This window comes from Ahaetulla prasina, chromosome 10 (assembly GCF_028640845.1).
Source record: "Ahaetulla prasina isolate Xishuangbanna chromosome 10, ASM2864084v1, whole genome shotgun sequence".
In the NCBI taxonomy this organism is placed as follows: Eukaryota; Metazoa; Chordata; class Lepidosauria; order Squamata; family Colubridae; genus Ahaetulla; species Ahaetulla prasina.
The window spans coordinates 14,735,346-14,756,493 of record NC_080548.1 but is presented as its reverse complement, the minus strand read 5'-3'; the positions used below and the strand labels follow the sequence as shown (position 1 = coordinate 14,756,493).

The following is a 21,148-nucleotide window of genomic DNA, read 5'->3' as shown; positions in this document are numbered from 1 at the left end:
ACAAGCAATATCTACCGTGACACACACTACAACCCTGAAGGGCTGGGAGCCTACCTTTGATTCCAGTATCGTATAGGGATTTGTAAAGATGCAAAAGTATGCTATTAGCCTTTTTCAGGAAACTCAGAAATTTGTTTTTAATGTAGAAACATTAAATGTTATCTCCTCATCACTAAAAGATTTTATGTGGTTGGGATTTTTTATTTATATTTTTTGCCACAGTATCAAGGACCTTCAGAAGTAGATATCAAATGAAGCAGCATTTTAGACATGACAGTGGTAATGTAACAGGTGAAATTACTGCATGAAAAAAAATACCCATTAATTTATTGGTCACCATTTCCCCCTTGTATAAGTTTTATTTTTTTAAAAATGGCTCTAGCAGGTTGTTAAATATCAATAGGCTTGACAACTGGTTCATCCCTCAGAATTTCAAACTTAAGTGCTTTAGAATAATACAACCATACTCTCATTTAGTCTTTGAAAAGCAACATGAAATAATTGGTGGCTTCTTTTGGAAAACAAAATGTTGTATTTATAATTGATATCCTTTATCTTTTTCACAGTTATTTACACCATGCTGCACTTTTGTGTAAAATGACATTTTGTACTGCTATCCAAAGCTAAAATGCCTGCATCAAAAATATCTTGAAGTTCTGTTGTACCCAGCACATTCCTATAGTCCAGAAGGATATATAGAGTTAACCTGAAGGATGACATTTTCCTAGCTTACTAAAGCCAGAGGAACAAAGCATTTTCCTGTGAAACTTAAGTACAATCCTATATCATATGCTGGTACCAAGAATGGAAAAACAAATGGTCCAGAAACAGCTGGTCTTAAAAATCGAGGCAACAAAGAAAAGAATAAACATTTAATTTATTCCAGAATGAATTTGCTTGGGTGCATGCATGCAATGAGGTTTTTCTCTAATCTCCTCAGATGCAGCATCTCTGCATTCCAGTGCAGGCAGTTTTTCAGGATTCTGGTAAGTCATTGAATTGTGGTAGAGGAAAAACTGCAGCTTGGAGAATATGGAGCAAAGCCCTGCAGCATGCGCACTTTCATACCTAGAAATATTTGATGCTATTCTTTTCATTTGTTAGCTCTACACAAATACCTTTTGCTTTATTAAATTTGGTAAACATACACTTCAAGTGTCATGGTCCTCAGCCATGTGCATGTGCACATAGAATAAACCTAGGATCCCATTTCATGTCATCCAATGGGCAGCAATTGGATTATTTGCAACTTGGCTCATTTTTCCCCCTCTTCTCTCCCCTATCCCCAAGAGAAACCTTCTTATCTTGCAGCTGCCAATGCCAGTTTTTCTAGGAAGTCTATCCTTTTGTGCTCAAGGGCTTGCAAAAACCTTTGAATCCTCTCTTCCCGTTTAGCTTTGAATTCTCGCAAAAGTGTCCCGCATTTTTGAGTATCTCCACAGGTTGCTGATTCTTCATTTTTCAGTTTCTGTAAGACTTGTGCCTTATCAGTTTCTAACTGTTGCCACTTCCTTTGTTCCATGTATAAATCTCTAGCTTTCTGGCAAAAAAAAATTAATAATAATCGTGCATTAGATTTCTGAGCATAGATCAGCATCTCCCTACCAGTACCCTCCAAATGTCTTGGACTTCAATTCCCAGGACCTTTTGTCATTACAAAACATACAAGGCAAACTATATTATGATTTGTCTCACCTGATTCTCTCCTATTTATAAAACTCCTTTAGCCAGCAGGTAATGAAGTTTTAGTCCTTTCTGTAAAATTTTGCCTTTTTTCCCAATCCCTTTCCTCTCAACTGCTGCAAACAATTGGCATGGTCACCACTGAAAATCTTTGATGTTTATACCTCGCCATTGGTTTTTACACAACAAAATGAGATATCTCAGAAAATCATACTTTCAAAATTAGCAGCACATTTGCAGCTCTTTCCAAATCTAATTGGGGCAAAACTCTTAACATTTTTCACCATACAGCCAAAATGAATCAATGAGAATTCAATACTGGAAAATATTCAGCCCACTTGTCTATTGGTTAATAAATGAAACCAGAACTCTATTTCATCCCTTTTTTGGATTTTGAATGTTGCATGTATAAACGTTCTAAGATTATAGAGATTTCAAAGCCACTTCCATTTTTTCCTGGGAGCTAATGAAATGATTATATTTCTTCAGATGACAAGTTCGTCTTCTGGTCAAAAATACGAAGTATTGTAAGCAATTCTCATATTACTGTCACTATTTGCACAGTAAATATCCATGAAATGAAAATCCAAAAACCTATAGGACTTTAGGGCACTATTGAGACTTGTCAGAACAATCCTATCAACTGTTTGGATACATTCCAATATCTGTTACTTCTCCAATGCCCCAAACTCTTTTGTGTAGCTAGGGATACTGATCATCCTTTGACTTTTCTCTACTATCCTTCCCATCCTGTCCCCTACCATTAGACTGAAAAGCCTCAGCAAGCAAAAGATGCTGTTTTCCTCTGAAATCTTGGGACAGGCAGTTTCATTATTTAAAGTACATATGCTGAGAGCCTGAGATTGCTTTTTTGCTTAGCCTTTTCTTTCTTCAGTCTTACCTGTAATGCATTGTAGTTCATCTGAAACCGAAGGATGGCCTCACATAAATTCCAGAACGAATAATCTGGCCACAGAACACTTTGAAACACAAGGCAAGAATGGGAAGTCTGAAAAAAAAAAGAGAAAGGCACTTAATACATGCTAGAAAGGAATGGAAGGTAATCAAATCACACAAGATTGCTAGCTTATTTCAAAATAAAGTTCCTTTCCAGTTGTTCAACGATTCTGAAATAGACAGTACACTCTGACCCTTGTGGCAGCTTGGGGACATCTAAAAACTGCTCAAGAGCAGTGCTGGGCAAGAACTAGTCCAGTTTAGAAGAGAAGAAAATAACAGAATTGGAAGGGACCTTGGAGGTCTTCTAGTCCAACCCCTGCTTAGGCAGGAAATCCTACACCACTTCAGACAAATGGTTATCTAATCTCTTCTTAAAACTTCCAGTGTTGTTCCACTGGTTTATTGTTCTATCAGGGAATTTCTCCTTAGTTCTAGTTCTAACTTCCCTCCTTGATTAGTTTCCACCCATTGCTGCTTCTCCTACCCTCAGGTGCTTTGAAGAATAGTTTGACTCCCTCTTCTTTGTAGCAACTCCTGAGATATCAGAACACTGCTATCATGTCACCCCCAGTCCTTCTTTTCATAAGACTAGACATATCCAGTTCCAGTAACCGTTCTTTATATGTTTTATATGTTTTAGCCTCCAGTCTATCTTTGTTGCTCTTCTCTGCACTCTTTCTAGAGTCTCAACATCTTTTTTACATCGTGGTGACCAAAACTGAATGCAGTATTCCAAATGTGGCCTTACCAAGGCACTATAAAGCAGTATTAACACTTCACGTGATCTTGATTCTATCCCTGTTTATGCAGCCTAGAACTGTGTTGGCTTTTTTGGCAGCTGCAGCACACTGTTGGCTCATATTTAAGTGACTGTCCATTAGAACTCCAAGATCCCTCTCATGGTCACCACTATTGAGCAAGGTACCACATATACCCATGATGGCGAACCTGTGACACACAGTCATATCAGTGGGCATGCGAGTTCAGCTCCGGGCACGCATATGTGCGCCGGCCAGCTGATTTTCAGGTCTTCTGTGCCTACCAGAAGTAAGGAAAAAGGCTGTTTCCTGCCTCCGGAGGGCCTTGTGGGGTGGTGGGGAAGGCCCGTTCTCTCTCACCTGGCTTCAGAGCCTCTCTAGGAGTCTGGGTGGGGGCCTGAAAATGGCCTTCCCCACTCCCCCGGAGGCCGAAAATGGCCTGTTTGCCAACTTCTGGTGGAACCGGAAGACCCTCTCTAGGAGTCTGGGCCAGGGGGGGGGCGTTTTCACCCCCCCCCGACTCCTAGAGAGGCTTTGGAGCCAGGTGAGAGAAAAAAATGGGCCTACCAGGCCATTGCGTGGAAGGAGCGGGGGAAGGGGGTCATGTGCGCATGCGCAGGCACATAGAATTATGGGTGTGGGCATGCGCGCACAAGCCCACCCTCCTGGCACACGATGGCAAAAAGGTTAGCCATCACTGACATATACTGTACCTGTGCATTTTGTTTTTCTTGCCTAAATGTAGAACCTTAGTTTTTTCACCACTGAATTTCATTTTGTTAGATAGCGCCTGATGTTCAAGTCTGTCAAGACCCTATATCTAAGTCTGTCAAAACCCTATATCTTATGCCTATCTTTCGGAATGTTAGCTATTCCTGCTAGCTTGGTGTCGTCTGCAAATTTGATGACTTCCCCATCTATCCCCTCGTCCAAACCATTGATGAATATGTTGAAGAGTACTGGGCCTGAAATGGAGCCCTGGGATACCTCATTGCATACCTCCTTCCATGTAGATGCAGTTCCATTGAGGACTACATGTTGAGTGCGGTTGGTCAGCCAGTTACGATTCCATCTGGTAGTGATGCTGTCTAATCCACATTTTTCTATTTTATCAAGTAGTAGGTTACAGTCTACTTTGTCAAATGCCTTACTGAAGTCCAAGTAAATTATATCAACAGCATTCCTCTGGTCCACTAGTTTTGTCACTTTGTCAAAGAATGCAATAAGATTAGTCTGGCATGATCTGTTTTTGACAAACCCATGTTGGCTTTTGGTTATTACTTTGTTTGCTTCTAAGTGTTTGCTGATTTGTTACTTGATTATCTTTTCCAGAATCTTCCTTAGTATACCATTTTCTTCCCTATTTTAACTTGTGTTCCTAATCTGTTTTTTGTGCTGCTGTTTTTGATAGGTTGGACTGTTTTTTCCCTTTGTGTAAAGACAGGTGCAAAAAATGAGTTAAGTAGTTCTGCTTTCTCCCTGTTGCTTGTCACCGCCTTGCCACTTTCTCCCAGCAATGGACCAATTATTTCCTTGACTTTTTTCTTTTTTTTAACATATTGGAAGAAGCTTTTTTTGTTATTTTTTACTTTTATTGCAAGCATTTGTTCGTTGTGAGCCTTAGCTTTCCTCACTTTATCTTTGCAGGCTCGGGCTATTTGCTGATATTCTGCCTTAGTTATGTGCCCCCCTTTTCACTTTTTATATTTGTTCTTTCTGTCAATTTGTCAGAGTTCTTTATGCAGCCATGCTGGTTTCTTTTGAGAGCTATTATTTTTCTCCTTCATTGGTATTGTGCTAGACTGGGCTTTTACAATCTCACTTTCAAAATTTCTCAAGCTTCTTGAGTTGTTTTCCCCTTGAGGATTCTCATCCATGGAATCCTTCCCAAGCTCTGTCTAAGTTTATTGAAATTAGCTCTTTTAAAGTCCAAGACTCTAGTTTGACTTTGTTCTATTGCTTGTGCTTGCATAATGTTGAATTGAATGTTGAATATTGCATGATCACTCCGCCCCCCAAGGTTTCTGTAGCTTCAACACCTTCTATCATTTCATCTCTGTTAGTGATATTAAGTCCAATATGGCTGATCCCCTTGTTCCCTTCTCTACTTTTTGGGAAACAAAGTTGTTTGCAAGGTTTGTCAGGAACCTGTTTGATCTTCCATTTGGTGCAGATTTTGTCTCACAGTTGATGCCAGGGTAGTTAAAATCCCCCATTACTATTGTGGTGTGCTGCCTACATACCTTAGTTAACTGACTAGCAAAAAGTTCATCTACTTCCTCTGTTTGGTTGGGTGGCCTATAGTACACACCTATGGCAATGTCATTTCCCCCCCCCACACCCCTTTTACATTGACCCAAATGCATTCCAGGGAGTTTTCATCATTGTTGTGCTCTATTTCTGTAGAGATGTAGTTATTTCTTTTATATAGTGCAACTCCACCTCCTCTTTTATTTGGTCTATTTCTTTTAAATTATTTAAGTCCCTCTATCTGTACGTTTCATTTGTGGGTTTCATCCCCCCACATTTCCCTAATGGCAACAATATCATATCTGCCCTCATTTACTTGAATTTCTAATTTACCCTACATTGGTGTAGACATTTGAGTCCATTTTGACTGACCCTGTGTTTACTTTCTACATAATCTGTGTTGTCCCCTACTACCTTACCACCTGTTTGATTAGTGCACATGGTATGGCACTCACTATTAAAATGATTGTTTTTGTTTGACAGCAAGGTTGATATTCTTACCCATCTTAACATCTATGTTACATGCACTGATAACCCTATTAATTTTAGATTGCTGGGGACAGAAATGTTCTGTATTAATTCTCTGTCCCTGCTCTTCAGTTTAAATGTTTATCTAGAAAATCTATGAATTTAATGCCAACTAACTCAGTCCCTTTCTTTGATGGATGCAAACTCTCTCTTTTGTACAGTTTTTCATTGGACCAGTTACAGATATCATGACTAATATAATCAAAGCCTTCCCTTTTACACCATTCTTTTAGCCACACATTAAACTCCGCTATACACTGGCCTTTTCCTTTTTGTTCCTTATATATTGGTAAAAGCTCTGAAAAGGTAAGCCTACAGCCTATACTATTAAGTTTGTACCCCAAGCTCTGGAAATCATTCTGCACAGAAAGTACATCTTTTTGGGACAGATCATTTGTGACAAGATGCATAATAGCATCAATATCACAGTTCTTACTGGCATGCATGACCATCTTAAAAATACGCCTCTTGACTCTGCTGGCAGTAGCACTTGACAGACACCTGACCTCTTTCAAAACTTCTGTATCATTTCCTAAATTTACATCCCTTACAATTAGAGTCACAGAATGTAAGGCCTGGAAGGGATATCAGAAAAAAAAAATCTAGGCAACACCCCTCCCCCCAATTCAGTGCATCAGCTATACTAAGGAGATATATGCTATGCTATAGGCAGTATATCTAGAATATAATAGATATTACATGATAGTACTGTATACTATACTATAGTCCTTGGTAGCAAATGTATACAGCTTCTCCCCTGCTTTACCATTGATGAAGAACAACAATGGGTATTTGTGTATTTGATAGTGAATCAGACAATGGTCTACCTATTTGATAGTTCCTTTACTAGCATGGCAGAGGGCCACATTTTTCCAATGATCTCTTTGAAGCACTTATTATAGCACTTTCCAGGAAGAGAGTTAAATGATTTTGTTTTGCTTTTTAAAGAGGAGTGTTTATCATACAAGGGTTTTTCTTATATCCAACAACAAAACCCAGAGAACTGAATGTCCAATGATCACAAAGCAAGAAAATACAATTTTGCTAATTAGCTGGTGAGATATTGCACAATAGATTTACCTGCCAGAGCATAAAATCACTAAGTCGAACTTCTCCAGATGTTCTGATCAGAATGTCTGGATGAGGAGATTTGCAGGAGTAAAGGCATTTGTCGATGAGCGATTCTGACACATCACTGAGGGGGGAAGGGAAGGAGGGAAGAGAGAGAGAGAGAGAGAGAGAGAGAGAGAGAGAGCAGAATTTACTTTGGGAAGCCTAGTCTTAAGATGCAATTCAAGAATTCACAGTCTGAATTCTTGTTATTGCTACAATTTGGAGTAAAATTCACACAACTGTTAATGGCTATTAAAATTATTATAGTTATCCACTATTAGTTAATGGTTCATAGTTATTGGGTAATATTTATTAATAAAGGTGATGGTTATCTTTGCAGTCCTACATGACACAGGTCCCAGTTACTTGAAGGACTGTTTCTTCTTCCCATCCTACTAGATTAGATAAATTGGGCACCCTGCAGGTCCACTCCCTCAGATGTTCACACCTGATGGGACCAGAGAGGTGTGCCTTCTTGGTGGTTGCTGTAGCCCTTTGGAACAGCCTGCCACTGAGATCTGAAGGATCTCTTACCCTTTTAGCCTTCCACTAGGCTTTGAAGACCTGGCTTTTCCCCAAACATTGGACTAGGGTTGGGGTTGAGCTGTAAGGATGTTTGGCTGTTGCCTAGAGGGGAAGGATATTCTTGTTTTTAAACATGTGTTTTATGAAATGGTGTGAAACACAGGGGTGAGCTGCTGGGGGTTCGGGAGAACCTCTAGCTAAGATTCTGTGCAGTTCGGAGAACTCCCAAATCCCAATCCTGGTTGGCCCTGCCCACCCTGCCCCTCCCCTCCCATGAGTCCCCACGCAGCCTGTTTTGGATGCAGGTAAGTGCAGGGCACGCATGAAACCTTGGGGAGGGTGAAAAACGGGCCTACCGGAAGTTTGGGAAGGCTGGAAATGGGCCTGTTTCCAGCCTCCAGAGCCTGGGGAGGTTGTTTTCACCCTCTCAGAGGCTCGAAGAAAGCTTCCAGAACCAAGGGAGGGCAAAAATGCCCACCCCCCCACCGTGGTGCAGGAGGCCACCATGGCCACGCCCACCCAGCAACCAGGCAGAGAACCCCTTGCTAAAATTTTTGAAGCCCACCCCTGGTGAGACACCTAGAGTCCCTGTATGAGATAGGCAACCATATAAGTCCTGTAAAGAACTAAAAACAATTATGTGACTTCAAACCAACAATACATGCCAAGGACACACAGGATTTCTTGGATGTCTCCAGAGTATTTGGAATCTATTAAGAATGAGGAGGACAGATATACAATTTACACAACTATTTTGATATGAAGCAAAATCGTTCCCGACTCCAATGCCTGTTTCCATTCTCTCTGTCTCTTTACCAGCTTTCTTCTTACCCGTTGATGATGTTCAAATGCAATTGTCTTTAGCAATTATCATAGGAATTTTTTCTTTAGCGTTCGTCAACTTGATCTTGGCAAGACTATTATAAGTAGTTACCAGCAGGGGTGAAATCTAATTTTTTTTGCTACCGGTTCTGTTGGCGTGGATTGATGGGTGTGGCTTAATAGGGGGGTCATGTGACTGGGTGGGCATGGCTATGTGACTGGGGGATCAAAAGACAGAAACCTACTAGCAATGTCCTGCTGGAGCAGGGTTGGACTAGATGACCTCCAGGTCCCTTCCAGCCCTGGATTCTCCTCTGAAGCTGCGTCTAGTGCCAGGTTTGTACTCCTCCTCTCCTCTCCTCTCCTCTCCTCTCCTCTCCTCTCCTCTCCCTTCCCTGCCTTTCTCTCTCTCTCTCTCTCAAAAATGAACCCGCCCCCCAAGCAGGCTTGCTAGGCAAACCAAAAAACGGGGGGCCGAAAAAATGCTTTTAAAAGTAAAAAAAACCCAAAACCCTGATGATCATGCAGCTCAGCTGGGCATGGGCTGGGGTGAGGCAGGGATTTTTGCTACCAGTTGTCCGAACCACCCGCCGCCATCGCTACCGGATCGGGCGATCCGTTCTGAACCATGAGCATTTCACCCCTGGTTACCAGTCTTATTAGTAGTATGCTATCTCTCAAGTGTTATGATTGTGCAATGAAGTTACATGTCTTGTATATGGTAAATTTATGATTTGGCAGAAGAACTTTTATCCTCTGAGCTAAAAGATCTCATAAAAACATTTGTAAATACAGTTAAAAACTAAATAAGTTACTTATTTGCAGATACATTGGTAAAAAAAATAGTAATAAAAAATTCATTTTCTGATACATGGGTGCATTTACCCAAATTTCAGGTGCCTGACAACAAAAGCCTTTAGTGTGAAACTGATTGAGATTTGGTCAGTTTCAGGCAGCAGCCCAGGCATTGTAATTAAAGTCATAGATGGGTTTGTTAACTTGCTATTAACTTGTTAACTTGCAGGAAGAGATAGAAATTTAAGCAATCTCTCCATCCTGCAAAGGGGCAAAAAAGGAAAAAATAAACGTCAGGCACAGAACATGACCACTTAGTGACCATTTCATTTCACAACAAATTTGCTGGAACATATTATAGTAGTTAAATGAGAAGGTGCAGTAGCTAGTGGTTAAGGCACCAGGCTAGAAAGCAAGAGATTGTGAGTTCAAGTCCCGCCTTACACATGAAAACCGGCTGGGTGACTTTGGGCCGCTCACTGTCTTTCAGCTCAACCCACCTCATGGCATTATTGTTGTGGGGAAAACAGGAGGAAGGTGCGTTGCATATGTTCACTGCCTTATTTGTGAAAATAGTAAAGGTGGATATCAATAAATAAATTAACAGGAACATGATTTTAGCCACCTTGAAAGGCAGAAATACAGCTAATTATTTTAGAAAAAGAAGTGGCATCTAATTGAAATGAAAGATTTCAGAGTATAACTTAACTTAGCTGTGAAATATAGGAAGTGCCAGTGGTAGCAAAGTTGAAGTTTGCTTGTTAGCACTATCTTGTTCTCATAAAGGTTTTTTTTATAATGATCACTTCCTAATTGCCCCCTTTTTAATATTTCAGGCTCCAGTACTATTGCCGACTTGGCCGGCCAACTTGCCACAGGACAAATCAATGTGGGATAACTCAAGAGAGGGACGGATGGATTGCAACGGGCCTTGTCTTGCTTTAGGTTTGAAACTTCTCAAGTTAGAAGTCCTCAAGGCTTGGGTGAACTGCAGTTTTCCTTTCCCATGGCAAGTTGTCCTGTGTTAAACTGTCCTGTGACAAGTTGTCCTGTGGTGAGTTGGCTGCAGCAAGTTGTTGGTATCTGCTTCACTGATTTTTCCAAGCACTTTGCATATCTATCGCTTTCAAAGTTTTCTCAGTGCTTTAAATGTTTACGGAGTATTTATTTTTAGCCCACCAAATATTTTGAAAATAGCTTCAAGAAAAAAATGCAGATAGCTTCATAACTAACCCAAGGGGGCCACGCAAGGGGGATGTTCTATCTATGGCATTACCTGGGTTGAAGCAGTCCTTCTTCAACGCCCCAAGCCAACTCTTTCACTGCATTACTGATCTCCTGTCTTGATGTGTATGCAAAGCCAATGTTCAAGAAACATCTTTGAATATAAAAAATAAAGATAGATTATTCATTGTGTAGAGGAAGCAGATTAAGAACGTATCTACCTAGTAGGAAAGACAACACTGTACAGAAGGAACCAACTAATTCCCATTGACCTTACTTTGCCTGCCAGAAAGGGAGCATTGAGTCCTCTGTGACAGAGTTCACACACTGCATTGAACTTTATAGTTATAGTGTAAAACTAATCAAACTTAGTCTCAATTAATAAACTACTACTGCACTAAACCATATGCTTAACATGATAACTGAACAAATTCACACTTCATTGGATTCATTTAATATGTTAACTCATACTGTATTCCAAATTTACAAGCATGATTATGTTTCCCCCAGCATTCTATGTGAAAACTAAATAAATCATATTATGCTGAGCAAGCCTGTAATCAAGACCCAGAACTCTTAACATTTTATTTATTAATCATATTTACATAGCCACCCATGTCACAAAACATGACTCTGGACAGCATACAATAAATAACTTAAGAAGGTGTTACAGTAGTGCGGATAGCTAAAGAGATATTCTATGCACAAAAGCAATGTTCCTCTGTATCGGAGGTCTCCAACCTTAGTAACTTTAAGGCTTGTGGATTTAAACTCCCAGAGTTCCTCAGCCAGCTTTCCTGGCTGAAGAACTCTGGGAGCTGAAGTCCACAAACCTTAAAGTTACTAAGATTGGAGATCCCTGCTCTATATAGTAGCTGTAGGGAAGTAACAAAAGAAATATGTGGTGCTCTAAAGTCCTACTTGGTGGTGGATCACTGTAGTTGAGAGGACCTGAACTAAGGCCACCCATTGGGCTAATCATACTGAGCTTTCTTAAGAACCCCAATCTGCTGGAACATGCTTTTGAAAAGAAAGGCTGCAGAGAGAGCCACTTGGAGATACTGTATGGAGAATGGGAGGGCAAAAAAGGACAACATGTAGCTACTGGAAACTCTGTATATGGGAAGTGGCATCCAAGCTAAAATTCTGGCCTGGTGTACCATGATCCTTGATCTGGAAAAAAAAAATACACACCAACCTATGCTGTTCTGGAGTAATAGAAAAAGTTCAAGAAACTGGAAACAAACTCACGTGTTATAATGCTTAGTTGCCAGCACAACCTTAGCAATCAGTTCCTGGATATCCTGTGGCAGAAGGGTCAGATCGCCAAGAATTCGAATACACACACCATGTTTCTCCAAGTTCTCTCTAAGGAATGGGGAAGAGAAAAACTGAAATCTTTAAAAAAAAGAAAAGTCAAAACTAAGCAATATCTATAAAATCACATAACTGAGACTTGGTTATTCAGAAATAAGGTGATAGCTTGAAACAAAAGACATGTGATGTGGGGAGAGAAACATACATCAAATAGATTTCCTCATGAGCAAGAGAGGAAATGCAGCTACATGCAATATAGTAAGACAGCAAGAAGTTTGAAATTTTCCTATCAGGTTCTCCAGGCTTTTAATATACTACCTAGTAAGTTATTATTCTATTCAAACGACATTAAAATTAGCAAGCATATATTATTGTAGTGGATGAAAAAGTCACCTTGTACTGCACATGACGGCATTAATTTATTTAACTTCTCTTCATGATTCCAAAGGTGAATGGATAAGCAATATCTGTCCTTAGCAGTCACATTGCTCTCACATTCTTCTCAGATGCAGCTCCCTCCCCAAAATTACATAACCAAGCACCTAACTGGCCAGGAATATCAGTAATTGAATGTGAAAATACAAAATATTAAATAAATTGATATACATTGGCTTGTCACTGACTGAATTTATGCACTACAAAAAGCTACAATATAGTTCATACGGTTTTGGCTTAAAATGCTGCATGAACTCAGCTATTATAGGCTCTTCAACTAACCATGTTTAGCATGATGCATGAACTCAGCGAGTAATAATCATCTTGACTGAATGTGAAGGGGACTTGCACATTCTGAACAATTTAAGAGAAATATATACAATCATACAGGTAGTCCTTGACTTACGACAATTTGTTTAACAACAGTTTGCTGTTCTGATGGTACTGAAAAAGTGAGTTATGACCTGTCCTTGAAGTTATGAGTATTGCAGCATCCTGTGGTCATGTGATCATAATCTGCAACCTTCCCAGCCTGCTTCTGATGAGCAAAGTCAATAGGAGAGCAGACAAGGATGGCTGCAAATCATGATCACATGATTAATGACTGCGGTGATTCACTTAATCATGGCAAAAACATGGAATAGAAAAAAATAGTCTTACTGTTCTTCAAGAAGACGGATGAATTTTTGCCTAGCCAATTGCATCAAGCCTTCAACTTCTTCTTGGGATCGCTTGAAATTCTCAATGCTAAAAGCATAAACTGTGACTTCCCGGATACCCAGACTCAAGCACCATTGTAATGTCTATAGAGGAAGACAAGTTAAGACAGAATAGAATAAAACCTCTCCGTTTAGTGGATGCAATAGATTGCAATAAATAGATATCACCCTCCAGCTATTGGGCAAGTCCATTCCATCTGAATCTGAAGGTGGCAATTTAAGTTAATTTAATATCACTCAGTGATTAACAGATATGTCATTTGCATCACATTATCAAATGATGCAACGTACAACACTGGCAGGGATTTGTGTAATTTAATTAAGTTGCCTTGAATAATCTGTATTTTGGTCTATGTTTGGGATGAACAGACATTTTCTCTCTGCTGTTGATCCATTCAACTGAGGCTCTACTATAATTATATATTACTTTTTGGGAATTTTAGATGGCTGATGCAAGAAAGCAAGTAACATTTACTGCTGTTTAGCAACAAATTTTCCCATCTCTTAAATGAAGGGTGTACAATTCTTACTGGTTCAAGTGCTGCATCAGGTTTTACATGGAACACCAAGGACCACATTCCGAAAATAATTAGGACCAAGCCCATTTTGTGAGGAGAATTTAGAAAAATTTAAGGAGTGAAATTATTACCTTAAAACCTGCAAAGTAATCAACTTGCTTAAAAAAAAAATCAGAATGGAAAACTCCCTCTTTTTTTAGCCCACTAACTTTCCAAAGACTCTTTTGTGATATTAATCACAAAAATGGGATGCTGGCAGGTTGCACAAGGCAAAAAGACAACCCACCTTTCTGCATCCTTCTAAATTAACTGACTGGAGTTGATGAACTGCAAATCAGACGCAATTGGTATCCTGGTACATGTATACAGCACATCACTGATTTTTCCTTTGCAAGTTATGAACATCCGGTCTAGAAATATCCAAAAGGAAAAAAGAGATATCTCTTTCTCTTGCTCTCTCAGAGATAGCAGTGATTTCCTCCTCTCCACTCAATGAACCAAACAATGAACAGATTCTTAGCATAGTTCCAATCTGATCATTTTCAAAGGGTTTTTGAATTTAGTCCAAGTAGGAGCTACAGGTTTCCTACTGGTTTCCTAACAGGGGAGTCATGCTTTGGCACGTCTTAGTAATCACTTTGGGGTAAATCATCTTTGCATTCTTGATGTGATGTTCAGGAAAGATTCTTTCCTACCTGTGTTAATTTTGCAAAACCCTGTGAATGGCCTTCCAGTTTCTTCACTTGATGCTTTTGAGCATAACGACGATTGCCATCCATGATGAATGCAATGTGCTTGGGCATTGGTCCTGCCTGGAATTGAAGCAAGAAATATTAGCCCAAGAGCAAGAGATCTACAGTCAGCAAAAGTGGGACCAGAATTGTTTTGAGATGCCCCTGCATTTGAAACATGACTTCTCTGCTCTAACCTCCTTAAGAAGTACCCCAGGAATAAATCATGAAGTTTGCTCCTGACCAATGGGTCTACAACCATTATTATCCTGCTGATGGAGCTGCAGTTCTATACTCCTGAAATACTTTGAGGGGAGAGAAAGCATGAAAAGGGGCAGAGAGGAAGGAAAAAAAGCACAATCCCTCTCTACTTCCAATCCTATAAAAACTTTTAGAATCATCACTCTTGAGATAGGAAGATTAGAGAAAGTAAATATGGTTTAGAAGCTACTTATCCCTCAAGTGGAAAGACTGCAGAACCATCCTGGAATTTTACTAACATATAGAATAGAATAGAATAGAATAGAATAGAATAGAATAGAATAGAATTTTATTGGCCAAGTGTGATTGGACACACAAGGAATTTGTCTTGGTGCATATGCTCTCAGTGTACATAAAAGAAAAGATACCTTCATCAAGGTACACACTTACAACACTTAATGATGGTCAGATGCATGCTTTATTTTAAAATGTAAATCTCACCTTGCCTTCCATAAAATACTATGACAGGCAGTAAAAACCAATTATTCCCAGAATAGAACCAGAATATAAAGATGGTAGCATGAAGAAGCCATACAAACTTCAAGGATGGGCAAAATATCAAAGCTCCAAATTATGGGAACATACCGTATATACTCGAATATAAGCCGATCCGAGTATAAGCCGAGGTCCCCAATTTTACCCCAAAAACTGGGGTAAACTGGGGACTCGAGTATAAGCCGAGGGTGGGAAATGAGGCACCTACCGGTTGGGGAAACCCTCCCTCCCTCAGCTGAGAAGGCTGGCGGCTCCCCCCCCCCGCCCTCCCACTGCACCGGCAGGGCTTCCCCGCGCCGTCCGGTAAAATGTGAAAAAAAGAAAAAAAAAAAACTCGAGTATAAGCCGTATATACTCGAGTATAAGCCGAGGGGCTTAAAAAAAACAAAACTCGAGTATAAGCCGTATAGACCCGAGTATAAGCCGAGGGGACGTTTTTCAGCACAAAAAACGTGCTGAAAAACTCGGCTTATACTCGAGTATATACGGTAACTTGGCCACTTATAAGCAAAATACAGTAGGGACAGCACTTCCTCTACTCCTAAATTCAGTGAGTGGCAGCTTTGTGCAATTCTGCCCCCAAATCTATTATTGATGGTTGTATAAGACTTACAAGCTTTAGTATTCTTTTGCCCACTGTCCAAGCAGGTATCTTTTTGTCCTCACAGTAATTTGCCCTTGGATCTTTTACTCAAAGATACGTTAACAAATAGAATCTACATGAAGAAGACGACAATTCTTAGCTGGCACAATTTAATCATAATCTAGGAATACAATTCTCAACTGTGATCTCCTCCAAAGTTTTGGACAAGGATACCCACCATCTGACTTCCTAGCTAAACTGGCTGGAATAAGTGATGTTGAGGCCAAAGCATGAGGAAGAGCATCTGAAGAAGGCTGTTCTCCCCTGTCCCTTAAATATTAAACATTTTGATCTAATATTTCTAGGTAAGCATTTCATTTCAGTAACTGAAGATAAAATTGAGTTAGTACATACCTTTATTACACTAGCACAGAATCTCTCCAATAGGGACAATTCGCCTTCTCTTATCCATGACATGGCACTTCCTCTCAAGAACACGTCTTTGAAATGAAGAAAACGAACGCCAATGGGCAGGAATTCTGAGACAGAGAAAGAACCTTTGGATTCATAAGTATACCAACTCTTCACATATGAAAGCCAGCACCATCTGCTTTCCCCAAATTTTTGTATACTGGAACTTGTGAAGGCCAGGCTGGCTGAGTATTCTGAGTGCTCTACTCACTAGAGCGATGACAGATTAGGCTAGAGTATCCCTCATTTCCCCGCAATGTTGTTGTTTTGCTTGTGGAAGGGAATATAGATTTCCACCCAAGTATTCTAACTAACCTAATGAAGCCAGTTTGGTATAGTAGTTAAGGCAGAAAGCAGGAGACCGTAACTTCTATTCCCACCTTGGGCCAGTTCACCAGAAGATGTTGCAAATTATCTCTTTGTTTAAGCACCAGGAGAAAAAAAAACTTCATAATATTCACATGGTTGTTTCAGTGAAATGACAGGAATAGAAGCATGGAACTCCTTTTAAAGGGTTTTTTTTTGTTCTTTCTACAGGCCCTTTCCAAGCTAAAGTACTCCTTTATTCAAACTGGTTTCCTTCTGACCTCCCAAAAGCCTCTAGTGATTTTTTTTTTTTGCAACAATTTCAAACTGATTTACCCCTGTTGTCTTCAGGGAATTTTTTTAAATCTTCCAGCCAAAATTCTTCTGGGAATTTTCTATAGTCGCCCCCTTCAAATATGAGCCAGGCCCAGCTGTGCTTATTTCAAAGCCCAGACAAGGATGGCCAGGTGCTACTTCAGCCTCATAACTGATGGTTTAAGAAGTTAGCTTTCCTTACTGTGAGGGGCAACAGTATTCCCAAAGACTAAATGTAATTGCATCATTGATATTTTTTCATCTCATAGCAAAATTATAATAGAATATAAACCGATTAATATTTGCAAATAATATTTATAAAGAAATGCAATGATAAGGGTTTGTTTTTTTTGTAAAATACAGGCCATTCTCTTGTCATATGAACACTTTTTTTCAGTTCTAGTTGTTTTACAAGTGGAGCAATACAAGTCTATGCACAGGCTTTTACTGTTTACACAGAAGCCAATTGAAATAAAATGTACAACATCGTGCACTGTCATCTGTCCCACAGAATGCAGTCTTGCTTCCTTTATACACACTTAAATTTAAATCAGATTGTTCCTTTTTTTGCACTCATTGTTGCTTGTATCCTTACGATTTATACTGCTATTGTTTCCTGATTGCTTATTTGTAGCCTATGACTATTATTAAGTGTTGTAAGTGTTGTTCCTTGATGAAGGTATCTTTTCTTTTATGTACACTGAGAGCATCTGCACCAAGACAAATTCCTTGTGTGTCCAATCACACTTGGCCAATAAAAAATGCTATTCTATTCTATTTTGCCTGCCTGGATTTGTGAGGATGGAGAAATGCTATCCTTTCAGGATAAATCCCGTTGAGTTGGTTGAGACTTATTATTGTCAAGGTCTGCAGACAGATTTCATTACTAACGATCAGAACCAACCCAACCCAACCCGCGGGAATAGCAGGCACGCACAGTATCGCTCGGCTCAGTTACCATTTCACCTCGGTTAAGCTTTGCGCGGCTCGCGTCGTTGTGCAAACTCACCCAGCCCCAGTCAGTTTAGGTTTAGCACCTACCGCCCCACGCCAGTCCTGAAAATGCATTGCCGGTAAATGAAACGCCCGGGGAATGCCATCAACGGAAGGGCTTTTTTGCACGTGTACGCGAGGACACACGTATACACGCCATTGGGGGGGGTCGCGTTCGGAAGCACCGCCGAGGAACCTTCCCCCCTCCTTGGAAACAGAGGCACAAGCGGACCCCGCTCCTCCCCTTCCCACCCGCTTCATTCAATCCGAAAAACCGCGGGGTGTCCTCCAAGGCAGCCTCCGCCGCCGGCCAAGCGCCGAAGCGGGAGCAACAGCGGACCGGAGCTTCTCCCCTCTCCCTCCCCACCGCGCGCGCGCGCTTGCGTGGTGCCTACCAGCCTTTTCCCCTCACCTGTCGGGCTCCTGCCTGCGCCTCGGCAGTCCCGCCACGACTTCTTCTGCCAGGGGTGGGACTCGCCCTTCCGTATATGTCACGCCGCCCCCCCCGGTTGCCGGCTTGCGTCATTCTCTCGCAACAGCACGCGCGTATTGCGGGGGGGGGGAGGGAGGGAGGGAGGAGAGGGAGAGATAATGACGGGGCGGGGCCGGGAGGAAGGGGGCGGGGCCGAGCCGAGATTCCGCGGAGTCGACTCTGTTGAGGCCGAAGCGCCGGTTGGCCGTGAGGGGGCCGTTGGTCGGCGCGCGCGGGAGAATGGCGGATTTGAGTGGCAGCCGTTCCCGGGGGGGTGGGTGGGGTGTTGTCATTTGAATTTTTGTCCTTCACCCACCTACCCACCCTGCCGCTGCTGCCCTCCTTTATCGTTCTTGAAGAGAACGGCTTAAAGGACGTTTTGGGTGAAAGGACGCCGAAAGTAATCCTGACTAGTTGGGGAAGCTAAATGGAATTGGCAGCGGAGTTTTCAAGCGTTTTTAACTTGGCCTTGGGAGTAACTCCTAGGGCAGGGGTCTCCAACCTTGGCAACTTTAAGCTTGGAGGATTTCAACTCCCAGAATTCCCCAGCCAGCTTTGCTGGGGAAGGATGTTTTTTACCCAGCAGTTGGGGATTCTGGGAGTTGAAGTCCTCCAAGCTTAACAGTTGCCAAGGTTGGAGACCTCTGCCCTAGGGTGGCCCTTGAACTTCCAGGCAAGTGTTTTGTATATAAGGGTGTTTTTTACCCAGCAATTGGGGATTCTGGAAATTGAAGTCAGCACATCTTCAAGTTTGCCAAGTTTGAGCAATCCTGGACTGTAGATGGTAGCCTGACACCCAGTGCTACCTCTGCATAAATCGTACCCTTCGGTATATCATTCCCAGGTTGTGTTTTGTTTTTTTTATGTGGGAATATAAGCTAGTTTCTGCGCTTGATTTTTTCTACCCAGACTAAGGGCTTAAATGTACAGTGTGTTGAAAATTAAGTGGGGTTTGTAGTATTTTTAAAGGAACTATGTTACAAAGAGAAGACTCTGGAGAAGACTCCTGCAAGTCCCTTGGACTGCAAGGCGAACAAACAAGTCAGTCCTAGAGGAGATCAACCCTGACTGCTCTTTAGAAGGCCAGATCCTGAAGATGAAACTGAAATACTTTGGCCACCTAATGAGAAGGAAGGACTCACTGGAGAAGAGCCTAATGCTGGGAAAGATTGAGGGCAAAAGAAGAAGGGGACGACAGAGAACGAGATGGCTGGGTGGAGTCATTGAAGCATTGAAGCGTGAGCTTAAATGGACTCCAGAGGATGGTAGAGGATAGGAAGGCCTGGAGGAACATTGTCCATGGGGTCGTGATGGGTCGGACATGACTTCGCAACTAACAGCAATGTTACAAAAGGTATTCCTATTATATGGAAAAGAAACAAAGCTGTTGTTTAACATAATGTTTCTTGCAGTTGTTTGTTGTTATGAACAAAATGTAACATCATTTCCCCTTTTTTTTATTAAGACTTACCAAGAAAGGCATCAAATCCATTTGACAAAATTGCTATGAGGATGAAGGGGATGGGGTGATAATCATGTGCATCCCTGCCACAAGCTTTTTGGCAAGTTATATTGTAAATAATGATTACAAAAATGTAATTAATAAGGAGTGTGCCTTATCTTGCCAGCAAACGTTTGGACAGAGACGTAGAAAACTTTGATGGCAAGATCTAAACCAAGAGGAAGATGGACTATGAATCAAAAAGTGATAAAAGAAAAAAAGTATATTGAATGGATGGGAAAAGAACTGGATTTCTTCTTGAAGGAAATTTAAATGAGGACACAACTCTACAAAACCTTTGGGATACAACCAAGGCTTATGTCAGAGGCCTGACGATTGCATACGGGACAAGGAGAAATAGAGAAAAAAGAAGACAACAATTGGATTTACAAAAGAAATTGGAAGAATTAGAATGTAAAATGCAGACCTCCCCAGATAAGACAATTAGAGAAGAAAGAGATCTGACTAAACATAAAATAAATTTGCTTTCCCAGGAGGAAATGGCCCAAAAGCTTAAGGCAACGAAACAGATATATTTTAAACATGCCAATAAGCCGGGAAGTTGGCTGGCATACAAATTAAAAAAAAGATAAGGAAAGAAGAGCAATAGTACAACTGCAGGACGAGGAGGGGAATATCCACCATCAGTCAGATGAAATAAAGACAATAGCCTATGATTATTTTGAAACATACCCAGGAGAAGGTAGAGAAGGAGGATATAAAGAAATACTTGAAAGAAAGAAACGTTACAACAGTATCAGAGGAAATGAAGGAAATGTTGAACAATAGAATTACTATTTCGGAACAGAAACAAAAAAACAACAAAGCACCAGGATCTGATGGCATCCCGTCCGAGTTCTATAAGGAATTACAGAGGCCACTGGAAGTACTATTGCTAAACTTATATAATGAAGCAGTAGGGTAATCCAAATTACCACAAACATGGAGGGAGGCACTAATATCACTCATCCCAAAGGAAGGTACAAGTACACAACAAATCAAGAACTTCCGGCCAATCTTACTGCTTAATGTAGACTATAAATTTTTTTAACTATAATAGCTGAAAGGGCGATTTTTTTTTTAAATGAAATGATTGATTTGGATCAAAATGGATTTCTGCCAAACATATAAGAAACAACACACGGATGATCATGGACACATTAGAATACTATGAGGCCCATCCGGACAAACAGCTGGCATTGATGTTTGTGGATGCTCAGAAAGCATTTGATAATCTAAACTGGAACTTTCTTATCAACCAATTGGAAATTATGAATTTTGGGGAGAAATTTACAGACTTAATTAGAACAATTTATTCGAAACAATCGGTTAGAATAATAATGAATGGCGAAACGACAGAGAAGATTAATATA

General features: G+C 40.8%; 1 protein-coding gene and 1 long non-coding RNA gene across 6 annotated transcripts in view; one reads left to right on the top strand and one right to left on the bottom strand.

Annotated features, from left to right (window-relative positions):
* Positions 1-111: 111 nt before the first annotated feature.
* On the bottom strand, positions 112-18,349 carry DHDDS (dehydrodolichyl diphosphate synthase subunit). Of its 5 annotated transcripts, none has more exons than XM_058195717.1 (9): positions 18,215-18,349; positions 16,132-16,256; positions 14,343-14,459; positions 13,071-13,213; positions 11,910-12,026; positions 10,711-10,812; positions 7,260-7,374; positions 2,585-2,692; positions 112-1,540 (listed from the first exon to the last, which is right to left on the bottom strand). In XM_058195717.1, the coding sequence occupies exons 2-9, from the start codon at positions 16,192-16,194 to the stop codon at positions 1,301-1,303; spliced, it is 1,005 nt and encodes a 334-aa protein (XP_058051700.1). In that variant the 5' UTR covers positions 16,195-16,256; positions 18,215-18,349; the 3' UTR covers positions 112-1,300. The 5 variants fall into 5 exon arrangements, with proteins under 5 accessions (XP_058051700.1, XP_058051702.1, XP_058051703.1 ...); XM_058195719.1 differs by having other exon boundaries at positions 18,198-18,231; XM_058195720.1 differs by lacking the exon at positions 18,215-18,349 and adding an exon at positions 17,819-18,072.
* Positions 18,350-18,935: 586 nt separating this feature from the next.
* Positions 18,936-21,148, top strand: part of LOC131204806 (uncharacterized) — a 47,652-nt gene continuing 45,439 nt past the window's right edge. The window contains exon 1 of the long non-coding RNA XR_009156642.1: positions 18,936-19,628. This is a non-coding gene — a long non-coding RNA (uncharacterized LOC131204806). The remainder of the gene's footprint in view (positions 19,629-21,148) is intronic.